Source organism: Emydura macquarii, unplaced genomic scaffold, assembly GCF_026122565.2.
Source record: "Emydura macquarii macquarii isolate MOO-44397 ecotype Brisbane River unplaced genomic scaffold, CSIRO-AGI_Emac_v2 contig_1348, whole genome shotgun sequence".
Lineage (NCBI taxonomy): Eukaryota > Metazoa > Chordata > Testudines > Chelidae > Emydura > Emydura macquarii.
Genome location: NW_027131485.1, coordinates 10,942,002 through 10,968,218, shown reverse-complemented (window position 1 = coordinate 10,968,218; position 26,217 = coordinate 10,942,002). Strand labels below are relative to the sequence as shown.

Here is a 26,217-nt window from a genome sequence, read left to right as displayed (position 1 = left end):
ACAGAGCCTCCCAGTAAATTCCCAAACTCAGTTTCCACTATCATCGGGGACCTTAGCAAATAAAATGAAGTGGATTTTTCCCCTGCAATGGATGGTTCCACTTTCACAGGCCAGGACATGGGACTCAGGGGACTGCACAGTTCTAAGGAGCAGAAATGAATGTCTAATGGTTACAAACCAAACATTAGCAGAATGCACAGAGCAGACACAAAAATGCACTGAGACACAAACTGATTTCTGTATGCTCCCTAACAGAATGCTCTACTATTACAGCAGTGCCAACAGGCCTCGACCAAGAGTGCTCCACTGTGCTAGGAGCTGTACAAACACTTAGTGAAGAACAGTCCATGTCCCTAAAGAAATCAGACAGACCAACTGTGGGAGAAAGAAAGGCTTATTCCCATGGTACAGGCAAGGAATTGAGGAACAGATAAATGACCAGCCCAAGGTCCGCCAGGGAGTCTGTGGCAGAGCAAGGAATGGAAGCCAGATCTCCCAAGCCTCAGCCAGTTCAGTGCCTTGACCACAAGACCATCCATCCTCACTGAGGGTACTACCATGAATCAACCCTTCTTTATTCTCTCTGCCATCTTCACTAGCCCAACACTACTCTATGCAAAACTCCACTGCCACGTATGTTGGCAGCACACCGGCATCCAGGCTGGAGAACTGGGTATGGATTTGTGTGTGAGCACTTTCATCTCTCCGACAGGAGATCCTTGGACATTAGCAGTATGGATGTGCTCTAGTTTGCTTAGATTCAGTGTTAGTTTTCCCTGCTGCTCCTTTGTATAATTCTGAGGTAGCATGGCAAAAATTCCAGCTCAAAAATAGCCAAACGTAACACCGGGGTCCAATCCACTGTGAACACATGGGTTCTTACCTCTTGCTCTGCAAGAGCTTCCTTGAACCCTTCCCACGTTGGGTTTCCCTTTTAAGCTGCACTTTTGAACTTGGTTCCCTTCATACCTTCCACAGAAATGAAGCACAAGCTAATCACATCACAACAGCAAGAAAATGGGCCTGGTGTCACTTTTCAAACCTGAGCTTCCCACAGCGCAGCATCACCAGCAGCATTACATATGGTCAAATGAAGTCACTCTGACCAATGTCTCTGAGTCACTCTGGGTATGCACGATGGCACGTGAACTGCAACCAGATTTAGTGCTGCCATAAAATGAGGTTCTCGTCCAGAGGAGGGGTTTGAGTCACCTGCCATCACCAAGCAGAAATCACGACATGCCTTGCAAAACCAGAAGCAAAACAGGGGCTGATTTCACATGCTCTGAGCGCTTCTGGTGCAGAGTTGGGGTACAGGCCCCCAAATGTCAGCAGAATGAATCTGAGTGGAACTGAATAGCGTGAGCAGGGATATCACTGAAATCCAGCCCCATGGTCGTCTGCTCCTTACCACACCAGCCAGCTACGCCTCACCATGCAGCTTCTTATTAATTAGCAAAACAAAATGTCATAATTAATGCCAACAATGCACAATTTTAATTTTTCTTTTAGATCAGTGTTTATTTCCAATGGATGATCAAAATATCTTCAAGTGCATGCAAGACATTGGCTCAAATATGTGTCTTGGTTACTGGTGAGGCGCTTCCTCTGTGTCCACATAGCTCCTCCTAGTGACACAGAAAAGTGACACCTTTCCTCTGATTAAAGATGGCAGGCTCAGTCAATCACCTTAAGGGTGTGAAATGAATTGGATGCCAGGTAGGGTCTCACTAGCAGGGTTTGTACAGCCAGTAAAAACAAACAGTGAATGGCAAAACCTCAGGAATCTGACAAGAAGGTCCCTGCCCCCAGGCCAGAAAGAAAAGTTTCGGCATCTGGTTCAAGTTTTATTCATTCCAGACTCCTGAACAGAGCTCTGAACTCCTCTGATCCACTCCTATTTATAGCATAGCACATCATTCCCAAATGCCAATACCTTAACAAAAATCCCTGCTCTCTGAATGTAATTGGCCATTATCGAACGTCTGCCAAACTTATTGCAAAATGCTTAAGAAAATTTCCTGGAGACTGGTTTGAATGGAATGAATCACAACTGCAGTGAAGACAGCTTACAGTTCAAACCGACTGCTCCCAAAACAGCTGTGGACTAAGCTACTATTAGGGAAATGGGAAAAGTACGTGTACACGGCTGGCCAAGAATCCCAGCAAAATGACGTTCCATATTGCAGGAAAATAGTTGGACTGGCCAAAATGAAAATGTAATCAGCTTACAAACTTCTCTCCCTTTCAGTGCATCGGCTCGCTGACAGCTGCAGCTCTTTCTCCTTACCTCTTCTTTTGTCACCAGATAGCACTGCTCCCAGCCAGCCAGCAATCAATAACACGCACTCTAGGGAATGATGTACTGCAGCAGAGACCGCAGTCATACTTATGCAAAGCAGGCCCTCTACAGGTTTGGAAAATAAATAAAATTCCAAGGAATGGAGAGACTCGGGGGCCAGGATAAGGCAAAGAGTCAAGAATGCACGAGCCACAAAAACCAAAGGAAGGAACTGCCCGAGCTTCTATTCTCATCACCCAGCAGCTTACCAGGCACACAGTGAAGTCTGCATTCTACAACGAGTCAGCACTGTGCATTTCTAGGAGACTAATAGCCAGAGGGGACTGCAGGACCACAGAATTAAGAACATTTAAAAATTATTTTCTAATCCTGTTGCATCCAAAAGTATTAGAGAGACAGCAGTCACTCCATAGTTCAAATTAGGTTTATAAGAGAAATTGAGCTGAAAATTCAGGCCATCCTCAAAATTTGTAGGTTACATGGTCTGCAAAGGTAAAATGTTTCTATAGATTAGGAAGTGAATTGGACACAGGGTTCCTAAACTAGAGTTCAAGAAATCTAATGCTTTTCTGCAACTTTGTAGCAAAGATGATAAACCACAATGCAGGAAAGAAACAGAAGTAGTTCACAGTATTCCCCTCACTCAGATCTAGAGCAGGGCACCAACACTTCACTGATTGAAGGTTAATTACAGACGTTATTGACATACAGCGCACCAGGGGGTTGATTCATATCCCAGGTGGAGCTCCTGTGACATTGCCCAAGGCTCAGAGATGGGCTGCCCTGCTAAAGATCTTAGGGGTGTACACTAGTGTAGACCCCCCCTGCAAATCCCAGTTCCACATTAGGACTAAGTATAAAGCTAAGGAAATTCCATCACAAAAATCTTTACAGTGACATCAAAGTTGCAGGTACATCACAGAGGTTTCAGTGTATGATTTTCAAGCATGTGGGGGCTTGGTACACTCGGGGAAATTAATTCAAATTAACTAAAGGTGTGAATTTAAAGTGAATTTGTTAAATCTCATTAAACCCTTGAGTGGACGCTCTTATTCAGAATTAAAGTGGCCTTAATTTGATTTAGCTAAGAAATCAATTAGCTTAGATTCACTTCTACTTTAATTCTGAATGAGTGTTAACAGATATTTAATGCAGTTTAATTAATCCACTTTAAAAAAATAACTCAGATTAACTCTCTTGAGTGTCTCCACGTAGGCAATCCCTAGATGCACAAGAAATTCAGAATTATAGTTGCACTTCAACTAAACATCTGAACTATTTTAACTCTTCTCCAGAAGAGATGCCAGCCTACCACCTTCCTTTTTGAAGAGCTTTGAAAACCTACTGCATAGATCATTGGTTTTATAATCCTTTTTCACACAGATGCCTCCAATACAAAGTGAGCTGATTTTTCCTCACTGACCTTTGCTCTAAGGGCTTTTTTACACAGGGGGTAACGTGCTACAATGGGGGGGAGGGGATGATTTCTAAAGTGTGCTAATTTGTTGTGCATTAATTGGTCCGTGTAGACCCTGCTGGTGCGCATTAGTGGTTCCCTGGTGCTCTTTAAGATAGAAGCTCACTCAGGCACCTTTAATAAGCACCTGCAGGGTTTATACGGACCAGGTAATGCACAACACATTAGCACACTTTAGAAATCACCGCCAGAGAGCACAGGATCCCACCCCGTAGACAATCCCTAATTTTATGATCCAGACATAGGAGATTTGCCTGTGCTGTATGTCTCATAATACCTGGATACCTCGCTGGCATGTGGAATCTTGGGGTGCTAAGTATCTTCTCCATGACTGAGGACCCTGCTCCCCTTGCTCTGTGCTAAGAGCTCATTTGCCAATAGGTTCCTAATCAGGACTTTGTAGAACTCTTATATGTGTACCGTCTAGACCAGTGATTCTCAATTAAATTTGGCCACGGAACCCTTTTGAACTCCATAAATAATTGCGGAACCCCCCAAACTCTTAGCAGTCTTCAAATGTCGAAATGAGCAAAGGTCAGCATTTCTCAATTAAATTACACTTACACTGGATACCTTCCGCCGGAAAATCCGAGACATCTTCCCTTTTTCGGCGGCGCAGAGAACACCTGCTCGCGGAACCCCAACAGTGTGGGTTCCGCGGAACACCAATTGAGAAACGCTGGTCTAGACTGTAAAGCAACCCAACCAATACAAGGTAACAACCACCTAGTTTTTGTGACCACTGACAAAATGAAGCTATTTGTTATGGATCTCTGAGGCACAGCCACAGGAAGTCTCACTTTCGCAGTTCTCTCAGGGGGGTCAGATTTAAGGTCGTTGGGGGTGCTTTGCTTATGGAGAATAACTGAAATCCACAGGAACACAGGCATTGCCAGGCTACTTTAGACCGGTGATCCTGTCTCCGGCAGTGATGCTTCAGTGGAAGGTGCATAAATTGCTGCAGTGGGAAGATATAAGGTGATTTGGTCCCAGGAAGGTCTTATCCTAACATTTAAAGATTGATTTGAGCCCGGTAGCCTAATGTTTTATCTCCTTCCCAATACTCTTTTTGGTAGCATTAACTATAACGACTCTGACTCTTGCAAAGTTTTAAGCACAACCTCCTGTGCCAGTGAGTTCTACAGTATGTCTATATGTTGTGTGAAAAATTATTTCTTTTTATCACTCTTGAATCTCTCACCTTTTAAATTTCATTGCATGTCCCCTTGTTCTTGTGTTATGAGACAGAGCCCAGGAAGCTCCCAAACCACCTTCAGCATACAATGAATTATTATTATTGTATAAATTTTCATACGCCGTGGGTCTCTAACTTGTTTGTGAGAAGCTGTAATGCTTTTGTAAAGCAAAACACCCTCAAACCAGAGTTGCGCACCTGTAACCTGGACTTCATCTGGAAGATTTCTGCATGTGTTTATTAACTGTTAAGAGCTAACGAGATGCTCAGTCCAGTGCAAGATTTTAGCCTCAGGATCATCCTTCCCCTGCAACAAAAAGCTCAATCTACAGGACAGGAAGGATACACTAGGAGACCCAGACAAGGAGCTGCTTTAGTTAACTGTTTTTATTCCCCCTCTCCCCAATTCTTCCATTTGGAGGCTTCACAGAAATGGGTCTTTAGGACAGATGTGACTGAGAAGAGGGACAGAGCCTAATGCATTGCGATGGGGAGTTGGGGTTTCTAGGAGCAGTTCAGTATTTTACATCAATTAAGTTGCTTATTTGTTACAAACAGTGATCACATTCCCTCACTGAGCAGCAGGTGTTCCAGCTGTTTCCACCAGATCACCAACACTGTCTGCACCACACCTTGATCAAGTAGCAGCCAGTGAGCCTTTCCCCAGGCACAAGTTCACAGATACTAGGCTAGTTATACTACTTCTGCTGGGATGGAGATGCAGAGCTGGAGATCAGCAGCATACTGAGTACATCACAGCCTACAGCTCCTCAGCCGACCCTCACATACATGTTGAGCAGGAGGGGTGACTTTGTAGACCTCTATGGTGCCTTGCAGGATGGAATTCCTAGGGCAGAGGAACAATTCCCCACAGGGACACTCTGGGTCACTCTGCTCCTAGCAGGGCCCACAAATGAGTTAAAACATGAAGAGATGGAATTTCAGGGCTCTGAAAATCTCTCTTCATCCACACCACATGCCTGCCTTTTCAACAAGGTTAGAAGAACTTTGATCTGGCTAGGAAACTGTTCTGAGATCCATCCATCTGGGCCATGGATTGTGAAACCAGATGAGCCTGTGGTGCAGTAGGGTGGCAAGTGGTAGGCTTTCAAAGAGTTGAAGATACCGTGGAATTTGCAGACATAACAGGATCCAATGTTGATGCTGTGGTGATGTCACCAGATGGACTAGACCAGGGGTTCTCAACCTTTTTCTTTCTAAGCCATCCCCTCACCCTTCAGCTATAAAAACTCCATGGCCCACCTGTGCCACAACTGTTTTTCAGCCGTGCTGCAGTTTCAGCCCCGACTTTAGCCCCACTGCAGCAGGGCTCTGGCTTCAGCTTTCTGCCCTGGGGACACAGCCAGTCTAAAGCCAGTCCTGCTTGGCGGATCCTCTGGAACCTTCTCGCAGCCTTCCACCCCTGGCTGAGAACCACTGGACTAGATAAGGAACTCCACCAGCCATCCACAGCTGAGATCTGGCAGGAACCCCCACTCACACTTGGTAACGTGCCACCTCTTGAGACCCTTTGGTTGAGAACCCAAAAACTAGGACATTATTTTAATGCACTTACTCTTGTGATATAAAGAGCCAAAATTCAGTCCTGGCATAAATCTCCAGAAGTCAGCAGAGTTGCTGTCATTTACAAGAGGTCTGAATTCTGTCCAGGTTCTGCAGTTACATAGCCTCCCATCAGATGACCTGTGGAAAGCGCTCTTGAGGGATGGCAGATACATGTTATAGATTTGCTGACCAATTATAGGTTTCCCAAAGATGTGCTATTATCATTCTATTTCCACTTCTGTTGTGTATGGTGCTTATCATTGAACCATAGAAACGTAGGGCTGGAAAGTACCTCAGAGGCCATCAAGTCCAGCCACCCTGTGTTGAGGCAGAAGCAAGTAAATTTAGTAGTCCACTCCAAACACGTTTGTCCAACCTGTTCTTAAAAGCTTCAGTAATGGAGATTCAATCTCCCTTGGAAGCCTATTCCACAGTTCAACTACTCTTATAGTTAGGAAGTTTTTCCTAATATCCAATTTAAATGTCCCAGCAGCAGAGTGGAGGATATCAATTTATTGCTCTGAATGCAGCATGTATGATTACCTGCCTTGAGGGCAGGTGGAATGTGTGTGAATTTGGTGCACGCAGCTCATGGCCTTCAGGACTGAGTTTGGGCTCTTGCAACCAGAATGGCTGACCTAAATGAGATTTTGCAGAACACAGCAGAGCAGTCCCACACCCAGTCTGACCGTCTCTGTGCTGTTGAGGAGGATGAAAGTCTTGGGGAAGGAGAACATTAAGCTGGAGCAGAGAGAAATGACCCCATAGTTGGGACCCTCCTTCCAGATGATGTTATGGTATCCTCTCACATTGAGGATCTCTCTCCAGGGGAGACAGATAAATAGTAATGAGGGATTTCATATTAGAAACATAGACAGTTGAGTTTGTAATGACCGGAGAAACCGCATGGTGAATTGCCTGCTGGGTGCAAAGGTTATGGACATGTTGAGACAGGCTTATGTGCACTGCTAGACAGGAGCTGGTGGTCATGATACATGTAGGTACCAATGATACAGGGAAGGATAGGAGAGAAGTCCTGGATACCAAATTTAGGCTGCTAGGTAAGAGATTAAAGTCCATGACATCCACGGTAGCATTTTCTGAAATGCTTCCAGTTCCACATGCAGGGACAGTTAAGACAGGCAGAACTGCAGGGTCTCAATGTATGGATGAGACAATGGTGCTCAGAAGAGGGATTTAAGTTTATTAGGAACTAGGGAATCTTTTGGGAAAGGAGGAGCCTACACAAGAAGGATGGGCTCCACTTAAACCAAAACAGAGCCAGATTGTTAGTGTGTAAAATTTAAAAGGTCCTAGAGTAGTTTTTAAACTAAAGGCTGGAGGAAAGCTGACAGCTGTGGAGGAGCACATGGTTTGGACACACACATCCCTTAGGGGAGGATCTATTGATGGAGATTCTCTATGTCCCACTAAAGGGGAAAGGATAGAAGATGATAAAGAGAAACAGTCAAATGAAAAAAAGTCCCATTCAGTTACATCAAATGGAGTCACTAACTACTGACCAATTTTTGTAAGTGCTTGTATAAAAATGGTAGAAGTCTAAATTCTAAAATGAACTTAAGTGCCTGGTATTAAATGAGGCTATTGATACAACAGGCACCACAGAAACTTGGTGGAATGATGATAATCAATGGGACATGGTAACACCAGGGTACAAAATATGTAAGAATGGTAGAGAAGGTCACGGATATGGGAGAGTGGCACTATATGTGAAAGGAGGCATACAGTCAAATATAATAAAAATCTTAAATGAATCAAATTGTACCACAGAATCTCTATGGACAGAGGTTCCATGCTCAAATAATAAGAGTATAGCACAGGAATATACTACAGCAGACCTGCCCAGGATGTTCACAGTGATTGTGAAATACTCAGATCGATTAGAAAGGCTACAAAAACATAAAACCCAATAATAATGGGGGATTTCAACTATCCCCATATTGATTAGGAACATATTACTCAGGGCGTGATGCAGAGATAAGAGTTCTAGACACCATTAATGAGTGCTTCTTGGAGCAGCTAGTCTTGGAACCCACAAGGGAAGAAGCAATTCTTGATTTAGACCCAAGGATGATCCAGTGGGACAGTGTACTTGGATTTCAGCAAGCCTCTGACAAGGTTCTCACCAACCTTAAGAAGGCTCTTAAGCAAAGTAGGCAGTCACAGGATAAGAGGACAGATCCTCTTACAGAACAGTAACTAGCTAAAATATAGGAAACAGAGGAGGAATAAATAGTTTTCGCAGTGAAGAGCAGTAAACAGTGGGGTCTCTCAAGTATCTGTACAGGGACCAGTGCTGTTCAACACATTCAAAAACGATCTGGAAAAAGGAGTAAACAGTGAGGTGGCAAAATTCTCAGACAATACAAAATTACTTAAGATAGTTAAGTACAAATCTGACTGTGAAGAGTTACAAAGGAATCTCACGAAACTGAATAAACAAGCATCAAAATGACAGATAAAATTCAGTGTTGATAAATGCAAATAATGCACATTGGAAATCATAATCCCAACTATGCATACAAAATCATCTGGTCTAAATTAGCTGTTACCACTCAAGAAGGATCTTGGAGTCATTGTGGCTAGTTCTCTGAAAACATCTGCTCAATGTGCAGCAGCAGTCAAAAAAAACCTAACATTGTTAGGAACCATTAGGAAAGGGATAGATAATAAGGCAGAAAATATTACAATGCCACGATGGAAATCCATAGTACATTCACACCTTGAATATTGCATGCAGTTCTGGTCACCTCTTCTCAAAAAACATACATTAGAATTCGGAAAAAGTAGAGAGAAGAGCAACAAAAATTAATAGGAGTGTGGAACATTTTCCATACGAGGCGAGATTAAAGAGACTAGGACTGTTCAGTTTAGAAAAGAGATGACCGAGGAGGGATATGAGAAAGGTCTATAAAATCATGGGGAGGATGAAATAAATAAAACGGTGGGGAGAAAGTGAATATGGACATGTTATTTACCCCTTCACATAACACAAAAACCAGCGGTCACCCAATGAAATTAAAAGGCAGCAGGTTAAAACAAGCATAAGGAAGTACTTCTTCGTACTACACACAGTCAGCCTGTAGAACTCATTGCCGGGGGATGTTCTGAAGGCCAAAAGCATAACTAGGTTAAAAAAGTATTAGATAAATTCAGGAGGATGGGTCCACCAATGGCTATTAGCCAGAATGGTCAGGGACACAAACCCATGCCAGGTCCAAAACCCCGCCATGCCCTGCAAATCCCAGGAAGAGCAGATAGGGCAAGAGAGGAACTGCACTCCAGTGCTGGGATTACAGCTGCATCTAGGTCTCTCATGGAGAAATCACTTGTATATACAACGGCCAGGGAAATACAACAGCACCGTGAAACTCAGAAAGTAACAAACAATATTCACTAACCCAGGGATTCTCAAACACTCTCTAGCGTGCAACACATCTTAACACAAACATTATATTGTCCAGCCCCCACCTTCCCACTCATTAACACTTAACATCTCCAGGGCAACTGCAGCGGGGCCTTAAGTGGAAAAGTGAAAATATCTAGATATTGTGACAAACATCACTTACACGGTGTCCTTTGGTGCTCATCTCATCTCCTTGTCCCCTCCATTCTGCTCCCCTCCCCCTGTACATCCCTGTCCCTTGTTCCCCTTCTCCCCTCAACATACTGCCTAACCACCCCATTCCCTGATTCCCTGGCCACTGCTCTAGGGCCTGCTGGTGGCTCAAAGATCCAGTCCCATTGGTCACTCTGGCTCATGAGGAAAGTTCCTGCTTCCTCTCCACCTCCTCTTATATAGCAGTGGCCCCAGTGTAGGCACCTACGCTCATTCTGTGACTTTTTTTAATAAGGAAGAGCCTGGCCTTACAGAAGCAACTAGAAACAGGGAGAAGAGCAAGCTCCATGTGATCAGCTAGTGCTCTGTGGGCCACAGCTTGGGAGTGCTGGCCCTACCCTGAAAATGGCCTCTCTTGCTCCTAGGAAAAGTTTAAGAACCTCTGTCCTCCCTTCTCTGCCTCTGCAAGAGGAACAGTGCATTCTCCACCTGCCACAAAAGGGACAAGGCAGAGAGGCACCCCCTCATGCTGCATAAGAAATGTCACAAATTCAGCTACAGAGTGAATTCCACCACCCCTCTGCCAGCAGCAGTAACCCCTTCAACTCCAATTTCTACTCAGGCACCAGGAAACAAGAGCATTTGAAAGATGGGCACCAGAGAGCTGCCTGCCAGACAGCTTTAGTCACACCTGAAGTGCAGCTCTCTGGTGAAATATTTTGCAGTGCAATACTAGGGGATGAGAGTTAGGGGACTCACCTGTCCTGACAGAGCAGGCGTGGCTGGGAGAGAGACACAACAAACAAGGAGAGGACTCCCTTCACAGCACCAGCCTCTCCTGCAGAGCTGGCTAGGAGGGAAGCTCTGCCTGCTATCAGCACATGAGGTCTCAGGCCTAGAGATGGGCGGGGTCTCAGTGAAGTAAGCCCCCTGCACACACACATGGTAGGGCAGCATGCTGTGCACCTGGCTGCCATCCTCCCACATGGGCAGCTGCATTTTAGTGGGGATCCATGCACAGAATTTTGGTCCCAACAAAGTAACAGGCACTATGAGAAAAGCCACAGGTTGTTTCCAGGAAAGGGCTGGAGCAGGGGGCAAGGGGTGAGTAGGGGGGCAGAAACTTGGTGGCCTTACAGATTCATAACCTAATATCATTGCCAAGCATTGACCGTCCTTGCAGACAGCCAGCTGCGAAGGGCCAGGGGCACAAGGAGGCTGTGGAGGCTGATGGGGGCTGCACTCCAACTCAGCTTCTAATGGGCTTCAGCTAGGACAAGCTGTGGAGCAAGCGGAAGGAGGAGAGGTGACTTCTTATTTCATGTGCCAGCAAAGGGAGATACCTGGATGGTGATGGTTCCCTTCTCACTGTCTGTCTGCAGGTGAATCTCCATCTGTGGTAATTCCTTCCCTTCGGACATCAGCTTATGACGCAGCTTTTCCAGCGCATCGCTGCCATTGGAGATCAGCTCCCGGATAAACACCTGGGGAAGAAACAGTTACAACTGCAGCCTCTGTCTAGCCAGCACTGCTCCCAGCCAGCTGCATGACATCCCCACAGCATTCAGGGTGCTCTGCTGGCTGCATACAGCTCCTTATCCCAGCAGATGGACTTATCAGGAGAGACAGACAGACAGCCTGCAATACTCTACGTATGGCCATGTCACAGCCCCCAAAAGGGGTACCAGAAGAGGAAGGATTTGAGGACAGGGTTCTTTATGCTGGCATTGTTGTCTCCTATGGAAAGAACATCTGGGTTTTTGGCACTTCAGTTTTGTGTGTGATCTTGATGCCAGAACCCTAGAGCAGTCCTTTCCAATGGAGCCAGAAGCCCCACAGTGAAGCTTCCTTTCCCAAACATGGTTGGATGGTGTGTATAGGCAAGGCCTTAGTGAACGATCCAGAGCACACCGACATACCTCTCCTGGGGGCACAAAGCGGCCTTCCATCCATCCCTGCATTCAAAATGCTGCACTAAAACGTTAAGGGAGAAAAATGGCCAGTAAAAGGAAGGAGCTAGTTCTTGGGAGGCAGCATGCTACCACAGCTCTGTCTTGACTCAGTTAGCTCCACTCTACACATGCACTGCAGCACAGAGCCGACTATATTTCTCCATTTAGTGGTGCGGGGGCTGGCTTGTTTAAACTTGGTGCTAAAACACAGCCAATTGCCAGAGCCAGAACAGGCCCACTGAGTCATCTGGATGTATTTACACACAAAATTAAAAACATACTCTGAAGGTTTCAATGGAAGCTTAGAGCGTGACCAGCCCGGGATCTGTGGGGAAGTCGAGCAGGCATTCCCACAGCGAGGGCAGTGTCTGGCACTGCCACAGAGTTATATAAACATGGCTTTGCCAACAGAAACTTCATCAGCATTGGAATAATTAGCGGGTGACCTACCTCCTTCTCAGAGTACAAGGAACGTGCAACAATGTCCAACAGCTTCTTCGTCTCTGCCTGGAACTCATGTTTGGAGGCTTCTCCTAGAATTAATCAAACACACGCACACCCGAGGGCATTCACAGAGTTCTCTCACAAAGGAAAGGCACACACAGCCTCACCAATGTGCCTCAGCCTCTCAGGAACCTGGCTAGGGGTGGCAAGGAATATGGACATCCATGGCCTCTACAGAGACTGCCAGCAAAGGCGTTATTTATTTCCAAATATGAGAATGGTTTTTGCCATGCAGGCACCCTGTCAGCTGAGACAACGGCTGAGACAACACACAGACCACAACACAGCCGTTAGACAGTATATTATGTGAGTTTATGTCACTACACGTCTGGGCTGAAGCTGAACCAGTGACATAGAGGTGAAAAACTACACTCCATTCCCAACCCATGAAGCCATCCAATCCCCAAATTTTCACCACTGAAAATGCCCTCTCCTGTTTTGTAGCCAATCCTCCCCCCGTCTAACTTTTAGAGCACCCAACTCTGCCAGACGTGAGCCCTCACCGCTGGACCAAACAGAGGCTGGTGGGAAGAGGGAGTTCCCCACATGTAAAGGCGCTATCTGCACACACAACACTCAAAGGGTTTCAACAAGTACTCTAAGTGCTCAACATAAAAATACACTCTGAGTAAAACAGAAGAAGCCATTGTGTTAACTGGGCAACTCTCTGCCGGAGCACCCTCGGTACTGCACTCATCCCGCTGATTAATATGCTTAATCCTACTGAATGACAACAACTAAAGAGAGACAAAGCATCCCAAAGAGACAACACTCTACAACATGCTTCTCAAGAGGCTTTCTTCGGGCTCTTTTTAAAAAGCCTGATCTTTGGCACTTCTACGCTAGACTCACACTAAAACTCTGAGCAGCTCAGGCAATGTTATCCATGACCTGTCACGTGTCTGCAGCTGCTTGCGGAAAAAAACCCAGATTCTCTGACCCCAGAGAGCAAGATGATGGGTGCAAGGGGTGGTAGACACTCCGTGGACATTTGGGACCAAGTTCATTAAGGGCTTCATAGCCCTGAATCTTCAAAAATACAAGGTGTATGGAAAAGGCTTGGAACATTGAGTTTAAGATGCTATTTTTGTGCTCAGATAACTCACATGACTTTGCTTTAAAGCAGCTCTCCTTGGAAGCAGGCAAAATGATTAGCTCTAGCTAAAGGAATGACAGCATGATTTTAAGCAGGAATCATCCCCAAAAGCAATGAGCTGGGCATTTTTTTAGCAATAAATGTAATTCCAGGCAAGAGGCAGGGCCTTTGGAACCCCCTGGCTACATCCCCCAGAGCATACTGCAGGCTCCTGCCATGCTGCAACTAAAGAGCGAGTCTCTCTCATTCTTAAGTAGTTTTATTTCTCAACAGGGTCATGCTTCCTGGGGGATACTGGGAGGGTACAGAGGTTAACACGTTCCTCCTGTTTTATTTTTCATTCTGTATTTGCTTCTTAGCTGGAGGGATGTTTGCCTTGCTGTGTTCATTTTGGTGATTTTATTTTTCCTAGGACACCTGGAAGACCTTCACCATGCAACCCTAAGAATTTACTGTTATTGAAGCATCAATGACGACTTCCTTCCACAAATCTCAAAAGGGACCAATTCCTCCCCAAAAGTCATTTAACCTGATGGGAGAAAAACATCTGCACCAGGTCCCCTTCCAGAGGCAGAGAACGTACCCTGGGAGATTGCTCCAAGCTCCTGCAGAGCACTTGCCCTCCCAGTCAGGGAACTGTTCTGCTAAGACAGTGCCATTTCATTGGGCATTCAACACACCCCAAGAGACTTCCTTCTAAAGATATCCCCACTTCTGCTCACCTTTAACATTCTCTGTATTGCTGATGATGATGTGCAGGGGCTCCTCTTCCTTATTCTCAGCTGCCTGTGTACTGTACTTCCGCCCAGCGAGAACACTGAAGGCAGCAAAGTTGTGCCGTGGGATTGGGAAATGGAGCACTGCTCTCTGAAGACATGCATTTTCTCCTCCTAGACGATGCAAATCAAGAGAGTTTAGTCTAAATCACAAATATTAGAGATAGGAAAGCTCTGTTAAGGTCTTCCCAAGGGCTAATGCAGGACTGTTGCCTACAGTACTCTGTCCTATGCATTGTCCAGTCAAATTTTCAATCCCCACGTGATCAGGCGCCAGCTGGAGCCATGGCTCTCAGAACCAGCAAGGAGGCAGGATCTCAGAGCCGAGTCCAAACATCACCTTGCTATTTTTAGCCCCAGAGCATGTGCCCCAGTAAGTGGACCCCTGCTCCGAGACTTGCAGCTGCAGGTCTTTTTCTGCAGTGTAAAGATACCCATATATTTTACTGATGGGAAGTTTTCCTACTATCAAACCTGTTTTCCTTTGCTCGGTTGCATCTCATCCTGGTTACACCTCCTTTTGACCTCCCACAAAGAATCCGCTCCAATTTGGCCCTTACACCCAGTGGTTTTTGATACTAGCACTAAACATTCAACCCTGAGCTCTCAAAGATGCCTCCTTTGGCAGAGTGTACTTACTGGTCAGAATGCCAGAATCACGCTCCCAGGCAGAGCCTGTTTTAGGAATAAACAGCACATGCTGCCTCTCAGGGTGCTATCAGAAGCAACAGTCACAACCCTTGTATAAAAGAGAAAACCCTACCAGGAAGCTATAAAAGACAGCAAATTCCATTAGCTCCATTAGAAACATATGAATTGTCCCTTTTGTCATATCCTGGCACCATCTGACTTAGTTAGGTGTAACATAGGAGACCCTCTTCTGCTTGGCAAAGATTGAAACGAAGACAAACATTGGCTACTAATCAACATTTACAGTGCTTGGCAGACACAAAGCACTGTCTTATATCAGTGCTCAGAGTCATGGTCTATGTTGTGAAGACAAAAGGAAATGGTGCTGGAATGATGTTCCAATCTAGAAGGCCAGGCAAATATATTCTGTGGTGGGTGAACGTGAACACAGCTGCATAGCCACACAGCCAGGCCGATTTCAGATGGACTGGGTTATGCCAGTTCTACAGGAAAATGAGAGTGTACAAGAACCTCAAAAGGCCCTTTCCAGAGAGCTTGAGATTCAACAGGCCCTGTAATACAGAAGAGATTCCCAGACTTTACCTTCAGGTTTCCCCTAATGAGCAGCAAACTCTGCTACATTCCACTTGCCAGGATTGGGTGGTCCTGAGCCTGAGAGAAAGTCACCAGCAGGAGGATGGTGTATTAATTCATCTCCTCCGTGACAATGGATACAAAATGAAATAGGACTGTTCAGAGATGCAGATGGGTGGTTTTTCAGCCTTCGCCATTCTAGCCCAGCATTAAGATGTGGCTTGCCCTCATCCTAAGTGGCAGAGCCTCCTTGGGGCCAAGTGGGGAGAGGGGAAGAACTTGATCAAGCTACAAAAGCCAGGAGCAGGCAGCGGCGGGCCCCTTGCAATACTGGGCTTTTACGAAGCCTCTTTTTCCCTCTGTAGGCTGTTTTTATTAGCCGATGAAGGGAAGCAAACTCCAGGCTCAAGTCTGTTATAAAGACCCTTACCTCTGGGCCCCATTCATTATTTACTGTTTACAAACCAGGTACAAACAAATAAAACTACCCAACTGAAAATACTGATCAGAATCCCAAGACCCTCACTGCTTCTACCAGCTGGTGCACGTGCATGGACACCAAACCCCCTTCCCTTGGCACCCCTTTTGATCTAGTTTCCTCTTCCTTGTATACCACCCCCCAGCCAGGCAATAAGCAAGGATCTCTTAACCCTTTCCAGGCTGCTGCTTTTATCTTGTCATAGTAACAAGTCCTGTCCTGTTGGAGACACCTTTCTTCAGATGAGATGCAAACTGATTTCTTGAGTACTTACTCATCAGAGGACTTTTTTTTTTTTTTTTGGAAGTCTCAGAGGTGGTCGATTGACCATACTGCAGTACGGTCATTGTGGCAAATTCTGCTGACCTAAACTCCCCCTTAATTTTCAGTTCTATACTGTATTGCTCTATTTCCTGTCCTGATCTTCTGGGTAGTGTTGCAGTGCATTCTAAACAGCTGCCATGTTTTGCTCCCACAGAGGCTGCACTTCAGAAGTAGGGGAAGTGATCTTTTTGAGTTTGTAAAGCGCTTTGGGATCCTGCACAGTTTGGGATGAAAGGTGCTGTGTGAGTGTAAGAGATTTTGTTTTAGCTTCTTGTTTCTCTGTTTATGAGCCGGGCCATTTCCCTTGGTATATTCTCCATATGAGTGCAGAGCCTATGCACATGTGCACAAGGGATCATATAGGGGAAGGTGACTTGGAAGTCACTGAAAAACAGCAGTTTGAAAGTGCTGTATCTGTTTCCCCTTGTGATCTACAGTAGTAAAACGGGGTAGTGGTGATACCCTTTGGGTGATAAACAGGTTTACTGACCATCCAAAAGCCCTTGATCTGATCATCCATAATACACAATAATCTAACATGTCACAGTTTGGGGCTGATCATCTGACCTAGAGACAAGATATGAAGAGTTAATTCTACTTTGTCTCTGGAGCTTGCTATCCAACCTGTTTTTTCCCCAGATGTGGCCTTTCCTTGCTGATTCTGAGCCCGCTTTCTGACTTGTTCCGCATGTGTAAATGGCCATGGTTCTTTGTCTGTAATTGCCAGAAGCCCCTCTTCTACTGACCAAGCAGGTCTTTCACAAGTCGCAAATGATCTGAAAATGCTGCAGCTTGAATTTAACAATTTTCATCTTTATCGGACACAATGCTGGCCATTAATTAATACTGTTAAGACCAAATGTTAAATAGATCCAAAAATAACCTTTCAATTGGTTGATAATGATTTTATTCAATGTGCTTTGGAGGGGCAGAGGCAGAAGACGTGAATAGGCTGAGAGTTATAAATATTTGGAGTTTCCAGAGAGATCTAGCACTTGCAGGGGTTTGTTTGTGTATATTGGGTGAGTAGACTCCCTCTGGTCTTGTTGTTTGTAAACCTGAGCCCAGAAGTTGACTTGAGAATGGGAGGAAAATGCCAATGGATTGTTTCTCCTTTTGGGTCACCAGAGACAGTGACTGGGCAAAGCTCCTCTCATGTCTCTTGATTCCTAAGTATGGGTGTATTTGCAGATTTTTCTTTGTGTTCTGCACCACAGGGCTAAGCTGTAAGATTGTAAAGCTGCTAGACTGGCTCAGGCACTGCCTGTGTGTCTTCCTGAGCAGACCCATCTCTTAGTGTGATGGACTGGTTCACCACATACTGAATTCCTGGTTCTTAGATGCTCATTCATGTAGGTTTTTTCTTCATTTTCTTGGAGCAGTCCAACAAATGTATTGGAATGAAGGCGAGGGACCTTTGCTTGAACAATGAGGCAGAACTGTGTGATATCCCGCAAAATAGTTACAGGTGTAGGAGACATTCAAATGCATAAAAGCTATTCACAGGCTCTTTCTTTAAAGACAGAACTACCGAGAAATAATATGGGGTTCTGTCTGGAAAAGTGCATCACGACTTGGAACTGTTTTTGAATGGGAGACACGGTAAGGGACTATTTGGGATTGACAACCTGCTAGATCAGTCCCTTGGGGTCTGAGGTGTAGGGAAGCAGCAGGATGGATTACGTTTTGGAAGGAAGTCAGTAATGCTGAGAGCTCTAGTCTTGGTGCACCTGGATTGAGATATATATTAGTCTCTTCCAGGGCCTCGGAATGGCAGATCCTAAACACCTGTATGTGTTATGGGGGTGTTAACTCTATGCTGGGAGTCAGCATCATCTGCTTGGATGGTTAGGGTCAGCATTAGCTGACGTTTGAAGGGACCTGGATCAGCCAGACAGAAGCTGGAGGACTAGGGGGTATGTTTATGAAGGGTAAGGGGCTGTAAGTTTTGCTGGGACACAGTTCACTACAGACAGAGAGAAAAGTGCCACAATTGCCAACAGTACGGCCTGGTCTACACTAGAAAATTCAGTTGGCTTAACTACTTGGGGAAAAATCCGCACCCCAAGCAGCGTTCTTAAATCGACCTAAGTCCTATATAGACAGCACTAGGTCAGAGAAAGAATTCTTCCATCGATCTAGCTACCGCCTCTCGAGGAGGTGGATTATCTAGGCTGACGGGAGAACCTCTTCAGTTGGTGTAGGCAGCATCTACACTGAAGTGCTACAGCGGAGCAGTTGTGCCGCTGCAGCATTTTAAGTGCAGACAAGCCCTTAAGCAGTGGTTTTCAAACTTTTTAGGCTGTGTACCCCTTTCCAAATAATGTAGTCTACCGCATACGCCATTCTGAGATACAGGGTCATAATACACCTATGATTAGATTGCCAAGTCTTACTATAAAAAGCACATTGTTGGCCATTACAGGATTTTTCTCACATACCCTAGGGCTATGCATATCCCCCAGTTTGAAAACCAGTGCCCTAAAGTATTTCTGAGAAGTCTCCCATTCGAATACGGCACTGGCCTCAACCTGCTCAACTCATTAGATGTGACAGGACGAGAGCCCAAGCTGGCATGGATGAAGAGAGGAGGCAACAACCATTCTAAGCAGGGGCAGTGGTCTCTTGCATCACTTTAATTCAGTCTAGGCCTGTGTATACTTAAAACGCTGCAGAGGCACAGCTGCACCACTGTAGTGCATAAGTATAGATACTGCCCTCTCTTACTGGAGGGGTTCTCCCATCAGCTTAGGTAATCCACCTCCTTGAGAAGTTGGAGCTAGGTTGACAGAAGAATGCTGTCTACATGGGGACTTAGGTTAGCTTAACTACATTTGCTCCAGAGTGTGGATTTTTCACATGCCTGAGCAACTTAGTTATGATGACCAAATTTTCTAGTGTAGACCTGGCATAAGTCACTGTCCCCATTTCCCACTCCCCAGAGCAGACACACACCTTGATTGCTCTTTCCAGCAGGCCTCAATGACATTTTTAAATCACAACATCCAGGCTGTGCTTGAGCAGGATGCAGACCAAACTATATCCTCCTCAGACATGGCTGCTCACAAGCCATCAAGTATTCCGCCATAGATACCCAGAAATGTTGAGCCACTCAGTAGTGCAATAAATCTAATGACTTGAGTCTGATATTGGCTTTATCTGTACTAGGGTTTCCTGTGTCACATCTCTTCCTCATACGCCAAAGGGAAACCACAGACCACAGTGACAGCCTACAAAGCAGCAGCATCAAGACATGTGGTGATTAGGAGCCACACAGACACCAAGGAAACAGTGATGAGCAGAGGCTGCTAAAAGCATGGTATACACAGAGATTCAGGGAGGAAGCGGCCAAAACCCACAACTTCTTGCATTTTACTGCACTTGAAACTCACCAGTGCATTCTCATTAACTCTGATATCACTACAGGTTTGAAAATGCAGCTGTAAGAAAGCAAGGAAAGTAACAACTGGTATGACACTGGATAGGAGCGTTCAATTCCCTTAGCCTGTCATTTTGTCAGATCTCTTAAGCATGGTCAGTATTTGCCTAGGAGATTTCCAAGGCCTTTTAGGAACCAAAGCCAGTTCCTCAGAAGAGACATTTTCCCTCTTATAGTGGTCACTGCCACAGCATGGTGCTTGTAGGCTTGCTACCAGAAGTGCTATATTTTGGATGAGATGTGAAACTGAGATCCTGATCATCAGTAGTTATTAAAAAAAAAAAAAAAAAAAAAAAAATCCTGTGGCACTTCTGCAACTTCCTGGTCACGTTAAACTGGGGTAGTTATTTTCTAACCTAAATAAGGTCTCCCTGCAGTTTCAATGGCACTGTTTATTTTTCCACGGACTGACAAGAATTATAGGTGGGAAAAAACCCATTAGGCAATCAAGCCTATCTCCCTGCCCCTGCTCCTATTTCCCCACTACAAATTTTCAGGTGGGCTGTCTACTTCTCCAGCATCTCAGTCCTGGCCATCATCCCATCCGATTACACTATAGTCCCGATGATTGAATAGCAAGAGGGACACGGATTTTATTTGGATAAAATAAAATCGGGAGTTCTGATAATCAAGAGGGCAGGATCTATTCAGCCACTCAGCAGAGGAGCGGCCTCGCCCACGGCTGGTTGCTGCTCCTCATCCTCCTCCCCTCATGCTGGGGGACAAGGAAGGGATTTGGATAATGCAGAGGTTCAGATAACAGGGTTTGGATATACTGTATTCCTAAAATGTGTGCTTTAGTTGCTCGTGCACCACCCTAAATCAGTCCTTTTCCTCCTTGGCATTTACATTCTTCACATATTTGTAGAGAATTATGGCCCCAGTCTTTGTTGCTGCTTAGTCCAGCCATACCCAGTAAGAGCTAAATGCCTCTCAGTCAGCTCTTTCAGGCCTTCAAATTAGGTTGCTCTTCTCTGAATGCTCTACAGTTTGCCATAATCTATCTGGAACTGAAGTGCCCAGAAGAGAGTGCAATGGCCTAGGTGCAATGGACATATGGAGGGACTATGACCTCCCCTGCTCTATTTCTTTTCCCTGATTGTCAATGATTAATAAATAGTCATACATAACAGTGTGCTCAAACCTGTAAAAGCCACAAGACAGCCTCTCCCCCAAAGAGTAATCTAGTCAGCTAAATTGTGTAGTTGCTGGTAACTGACCAATTGGCAATACCTACAGATTGAAAAGCAACTTGGAGTCTAGTTCTTTTGATTGGAAAGCATGTATTACTACAGCCTTTTAACTCAGGAGAACTGAGTAGACTAGGGTTAAGCAAGTCTGTTGGTGTAGATTTAGGACCTAATAATTGTCACCAGATGTTATGAGAGACGAACACAACCAGCAGCCTGAGGGAAACAAAAGAGCTTATATAAGGGCTTTGTCAGGACTGTGGAAGACCCAAAAAAATCACATAGCAGGGGGTGGCACAAATCAAAAACTGTGTGCAGCAGAGGGAAATTTTCATAGTCCCCACCTGCTCTCACAAGCCTCAGTTCAGCAAAACATCTAAGCACTTTCTTAAGATTAAGCACATTCTTCAAGTCTATTGACATTAATGGGACTTAACATATGCCCAACATTAAAAATGTGTTTAAGTGCTTTACTATACAGGGACTGCTGCCAAAATAGGGCCATTGTGCTGATCAGAACCAGGATTTCTCTCCTATTCCGAAGCAGTGCATGCCAACAAATTCACACAAATATCTGAACACCTCATACACATGGCTTTAAAGCTAATAAATAAAAAGCTAAGTGCATCTCCTCAGTAACACAAGTAAACGCAAGCACAGGAGACCTATCTTCCGCTCTCTACACTGCCTTCCATAGAATTTCAAATCAAGTCAAAGTCTTGTATCTTCAAAACATTCCATGGCCTGGACCCAACTTACCTAAAAGATCAGCTAAAGCCTGGGATGAAGACACCTACTCTCCTCTGGCACAACAGAACTCTCTTCTATAAGAGTAAAACTCGCCTGTGCGGGAGACAGAACTTTCTAGGGGAGGAGATACAGGACTGCAGAATGAACTCCACCAAGAATTAAAGACCACAACAAACCTCCTCACCTGCTGCTCCAAGTGCAAGATGCATTCTTTAACCTTGCCTTCTGTAATGTAAACAAACACATAGTAACATGTATGTTGATTATAAAAGCTCTACCAAAACAAGACACTCCACTACACAGCTTCTCTCTGTGGGGAGAAGATGAGAGAACAAACACCATGTGACATAAGTATAGTCATGTTGGTTAATGCACAACTAGAAGGCACTCTGATACTACAGCGATGAGCATGGTATTAATAACCTAGATAGAACAGAATATATTCTAACTATATTCTTATTAGGAAATTACCATGGCCTTCCCAAGTTTCCTTAATTTTTTTGTCTCATTATTCTCTAAACAGTGGAATGAACTGGACGTTAGGAAGCTAAGTGCTCTTAGTGTTAGATGTTGTGATAAAGAAACCCCCCTATGATCCATCCGCTCCATGTAACTGAGGATAAGCACATTTTTAGTAATCATTTTTAACAGAGTAACAACAAAAGTATGAAGCTCAAGCACTTCCCAAACATTACTCTGACACAGCTGCCATAACCCAAGAAGTTATCACATTATTTCAGCATAAATCGTTCATGAGAAAAACCCACTGAAACATGATATTCATATAGGAATTGCGCATCATGTTTCATTCACTTCTCAGATACCATATGTAGCTAAGCCCTGCATTCCCATCACCTCTGCTATGTGTTAAATATTACATTGCTACACACACAAACAATATAGGCACCAAAACAAAAGTCTCTTCCTTATTTTCTCATTTTATTGTTTTTAGGTTGCAGGGAAAGTTGCTGTTTATTCAAGTGAAGGACTACACCCACAGTTCTGTCATTGCCTCTCAGTTCTAAAATCCAGCATTCCCCTACTATCCCATTCCTGGACCTCAGCTCTGCCAGTGTCCCTCACTCCTGATCTGCAGCCCTCCTATTATTCATGCTGGGCTTGCCCTGCGTAGATACCTAACTCACGATGAACTGAGCCAAAACATGTGATGTTGGCAAGCACCACTAGTCAGAATTATTCCATCATTCTCTCACGCCAATCCTTAGAGCTCCAGAATCTTCACAACTCCACACTCAAAGCTATGCCACTGAGACTGCCCTCCAGACAGAGGAGACACAGATGCCTCTGGAGCTGATCAACACCACTCCCGAACTACCCACAAGAAATCACTGCAGAGATGTAATAAACTTCCTTCTCCTCCATGGGACTGAGCATATTGCCCCCACAGCAGCTCAACCTTTGCAAAACCAGGGACTGAGAGATGCCAAAACCTTCTAGTAAAACCTGAGACACTGGCTATCAGAGCTCTGGCCATCTGAGTCACTGTCTTCAGAGCACCAAACCAGCCCAGAGTAATTTCTCTAAAGAAAGTTAAAAAGGCCTCATATTGGTGAGTCCAGTACCCGGAGATTGTAGGAAAGAAAAGCCTTCACACCAGGAGGTTGGTTTCATTCTACAGGGTTGGCAAGAGGCAATTTTTAGACTACAAATTAAGGTCTGGTAATCACCCAGTGGCTTATGCATCATGAAGGGCAGGTCCTCTGCCAGTTGATGGAGACTGTCGATTGAAAGGAACAGTCTCTGAGCCAGTTTTAATGAGAATATTTCTGCTTTTGAAAATGTAGGGACTGGCATGCAGTGATGGAGGCATAGGTCAGGCAGCGGTACTGCAAGTTTCTTCCAGTGCATTTCCCAACAGTGACCTCCAGTGAAATCACAAGGACATTTTTTCTAACAAACCTGATTGCTCAGCCTTTGTTTACGATTGTTTAAATGCTGAAACCTTGCCAATGAAATGACTGAATCCTACTCAGCTAAGCAGACAGTATCCAACTTGTTGGTTTCCTCAACGGAATTTTTTTTTTTAAAAAAGAGTCAAACTGGTGTGAAGGAGGGTCTCTAAAGGGCTTTTGTCCAAGCAAGGTTCCTTCTTATTTATTTTAACAAGAAGATTGGTCACTCCCCTAGCCCCTTTTTCATGTCTCCTGTTCTTTAGAACCTCAGAATTACAAATACCTCAGGAATGGAGGTTGTTTGTAACTCTGAACAAAACAGTCTGGTCTTTCAAGTTTATAACTGAATACTGACTTAATAAAGCTTTGAAACTTTACTATGCAGAAGAAAAATGCTACTTTCCCTTTATTTTTGTAGTAGTTTACATTTAACATACAGTACTAGATTTCTTTTTTTTTTTTGGGGGGGGGGGGGGGGGGGGGAGGGGGAAGTGTCTCTGCTGCTGCCTGATTGCATACTTCCAGATCCAAATGACTTGTGTGTTTGACTGATCAGTTCGTAATTCTGGTGTTCATAACTCTGAGGTTTTACTGTATTTTACTTCACTTCCCAGCAAAGATTAAAGAGCTAAGAGCTGTAATGAAATCTTATAAATCACTAAGACTTAATAAATTTCAGAAAATATACCACAGGATATTTATTAGGGTACCATGAAGTATTCTGCATAATTAAAACTTAAGTTACCTTAGTAAATGAACTAGAATACACTCCATAACAACTTTATTTTCAATTGTGTTTGTTCACTTTCTTACTCATTTATGCATGGGAGGAATCGGTGATGGGTCTCCCAATAAACAAATAAAGGACATTTCGGTATAAGAATTTTCAAGTGGAAAAGTCTGAAAATCAACTTGGACTCTTTTCTGGGATTGTCTTTAGCATGAATTCTATTGCAGGGTGCCCTCATAAAAAAACAAACAAAACAAAAATCAATGTTTAAAGTTACAAATAAAACTCAAAAGGCAAAGTAACTGGTCTCCCACTAATTTATACTGCAATGGTTTATACCACAACGAAAATGAGATTCAGGTCCAGCTGGTTTAGAAGCATGAGGAAGAGGTCCCCCTCCTCGCTTCTATCACGGGCTAAGTTTATCCAGGTTTGTGCCCCTGCTTTTGGCTGTTCCAATCTCTACCCCTCGCCGGCTGCATTTGGTAAAACGCTGCTGTCTTATTACCGCAGCCAGGCTCTGCAGAGGAGCCACACGCCCAGCATGGCAGGTGAGGCAAGGAGTGAATGCCGCTAACGGGGACTTGCGGCCTTGTAGCTGCTTCTCCTTTCAGACTGAGACTACAGCCAGGTCCCAGCAGAGCCTAGACTAGACTCTGCCACCGCTTTCCGGCCGGCTCCACGTGCTCCCGGCAGGGGCCGCTCAGCACCTCTGCTAGCCCGGCGGGACCGGGACCGGGACCGGGACCCCCAGGCCCTGGGCACCAGGCAGAGGCAGGTCCGAGCCCGACTGCAGCCGCTGCGAGGCCCGCCAGGGCCAGGGGCCGAGCCGCCCGGGCTCCCTCCCACCAGCCTCCGGCCCAAGCCGCGCGGCCCCGCCCTCACCTGCCGCCGGCGCCCGTAGCCGCGCGGAGCTCCCCGCCCGCCACAGGGCCCGCAGGCGGCTCCCGCGCAGCAGCATGTCCCGGGCCATGGCCATGCCGGGGCAGACGCACAGGCCGAGCGCTCCGATCTCCGCCGGGGCAGAGACCCAGGTCGGACTCCTTCTTCCTACTAGGCGCACGCGGTTGGTGCGGGGGAGGGGAGGAGCCTTTCTCTCCCGGCGCACGCTGATGATGTCACGTAGCCTAGGCGACCCACGAGCGCAGGCCCGCGGCGGTGTCTAGTGCTTGAGCCGACACAAGTCACAGCCCGCGTGCCAGGCAGGTGTATCGGTCCCTGTCACTGTCCGACTTGTTCATTAGAGGGAAGAGCAGGAGCCAGGGCGTACATTGGTCTGGGGCGTGCCAGGTCAATAGCCCCAGCCGCATGGTGCTGCCCCTCTTGGACTCTAGAACCTCAGCTGTCTGTATGAAATGTAAATTAAAACCTTCCCCAAGTGAGGCCTGTAACTGGTGTCGAGTTGTCTGTATATATACACCTGTATGTAAAGAACAAAGGGAAGAAAGGGGAAGTCAGTAGTGATGAATGTAAATCAGAAGCTATAAATGTAGAAAGTTGATAAGGGCAGCAAAGGGGGCAAAAGTCTAGGTTCAATAAAGTTACAAACACTTAAGTGGTCTGAGTACACTAGGAAAACAAGGTTACTTACCAGTAACTGTTGTTCTTCGAGATGTGTTGCTCATATCCATTCCAATATAGGTGTGTGCGCGCCCCGTGCACAGATTCCCGGAACTTTTTTCCCTAGCAAGCCCCGCATGGCCAGCTCAGGCGCCCCCTGG

At 45.4% G+C, this 26,217-nt stretch overlaps 1 protein-coding gene across 1 annotated transcript in view; it reads right to left on the bottom strand.

Moving 5' to 3' along the window:
• TRAP1 (TNF receptor associated protein 1) overlaps window positions 1–25,565 on the bottom strand; it is a 47,757-nt gene extending 22,192 nt beyond the window's left edge. The window contains exons 1-4 of the mRNA XM_067551129.1: window positions 25,382–25,565; window positions 14,395–14,562; window positions 12,523–12,605; window positions 11,464–11,604 (exon numbers count right to left, since the gene is read on the bottom strand). Coding sequence (XP_067407230.1) covers window positions 11,464–11,604; window positions 12,523–12,605; window positions 14,395–14,562; window positions 25,382–25,475 — 486 coding nt within the window. The 5' untranslated portion in view covers window positions 25,476–25,565. The remainder of the gene's footprint in view (window positions 1–11,463; window positions 11,605–12,522; window positions 12,606–14,394; window positions 14,563–25,381) is intronic.
• Between the last annotated feature and the right edge of the window lie 652 nt (window positions 25,566–26,217).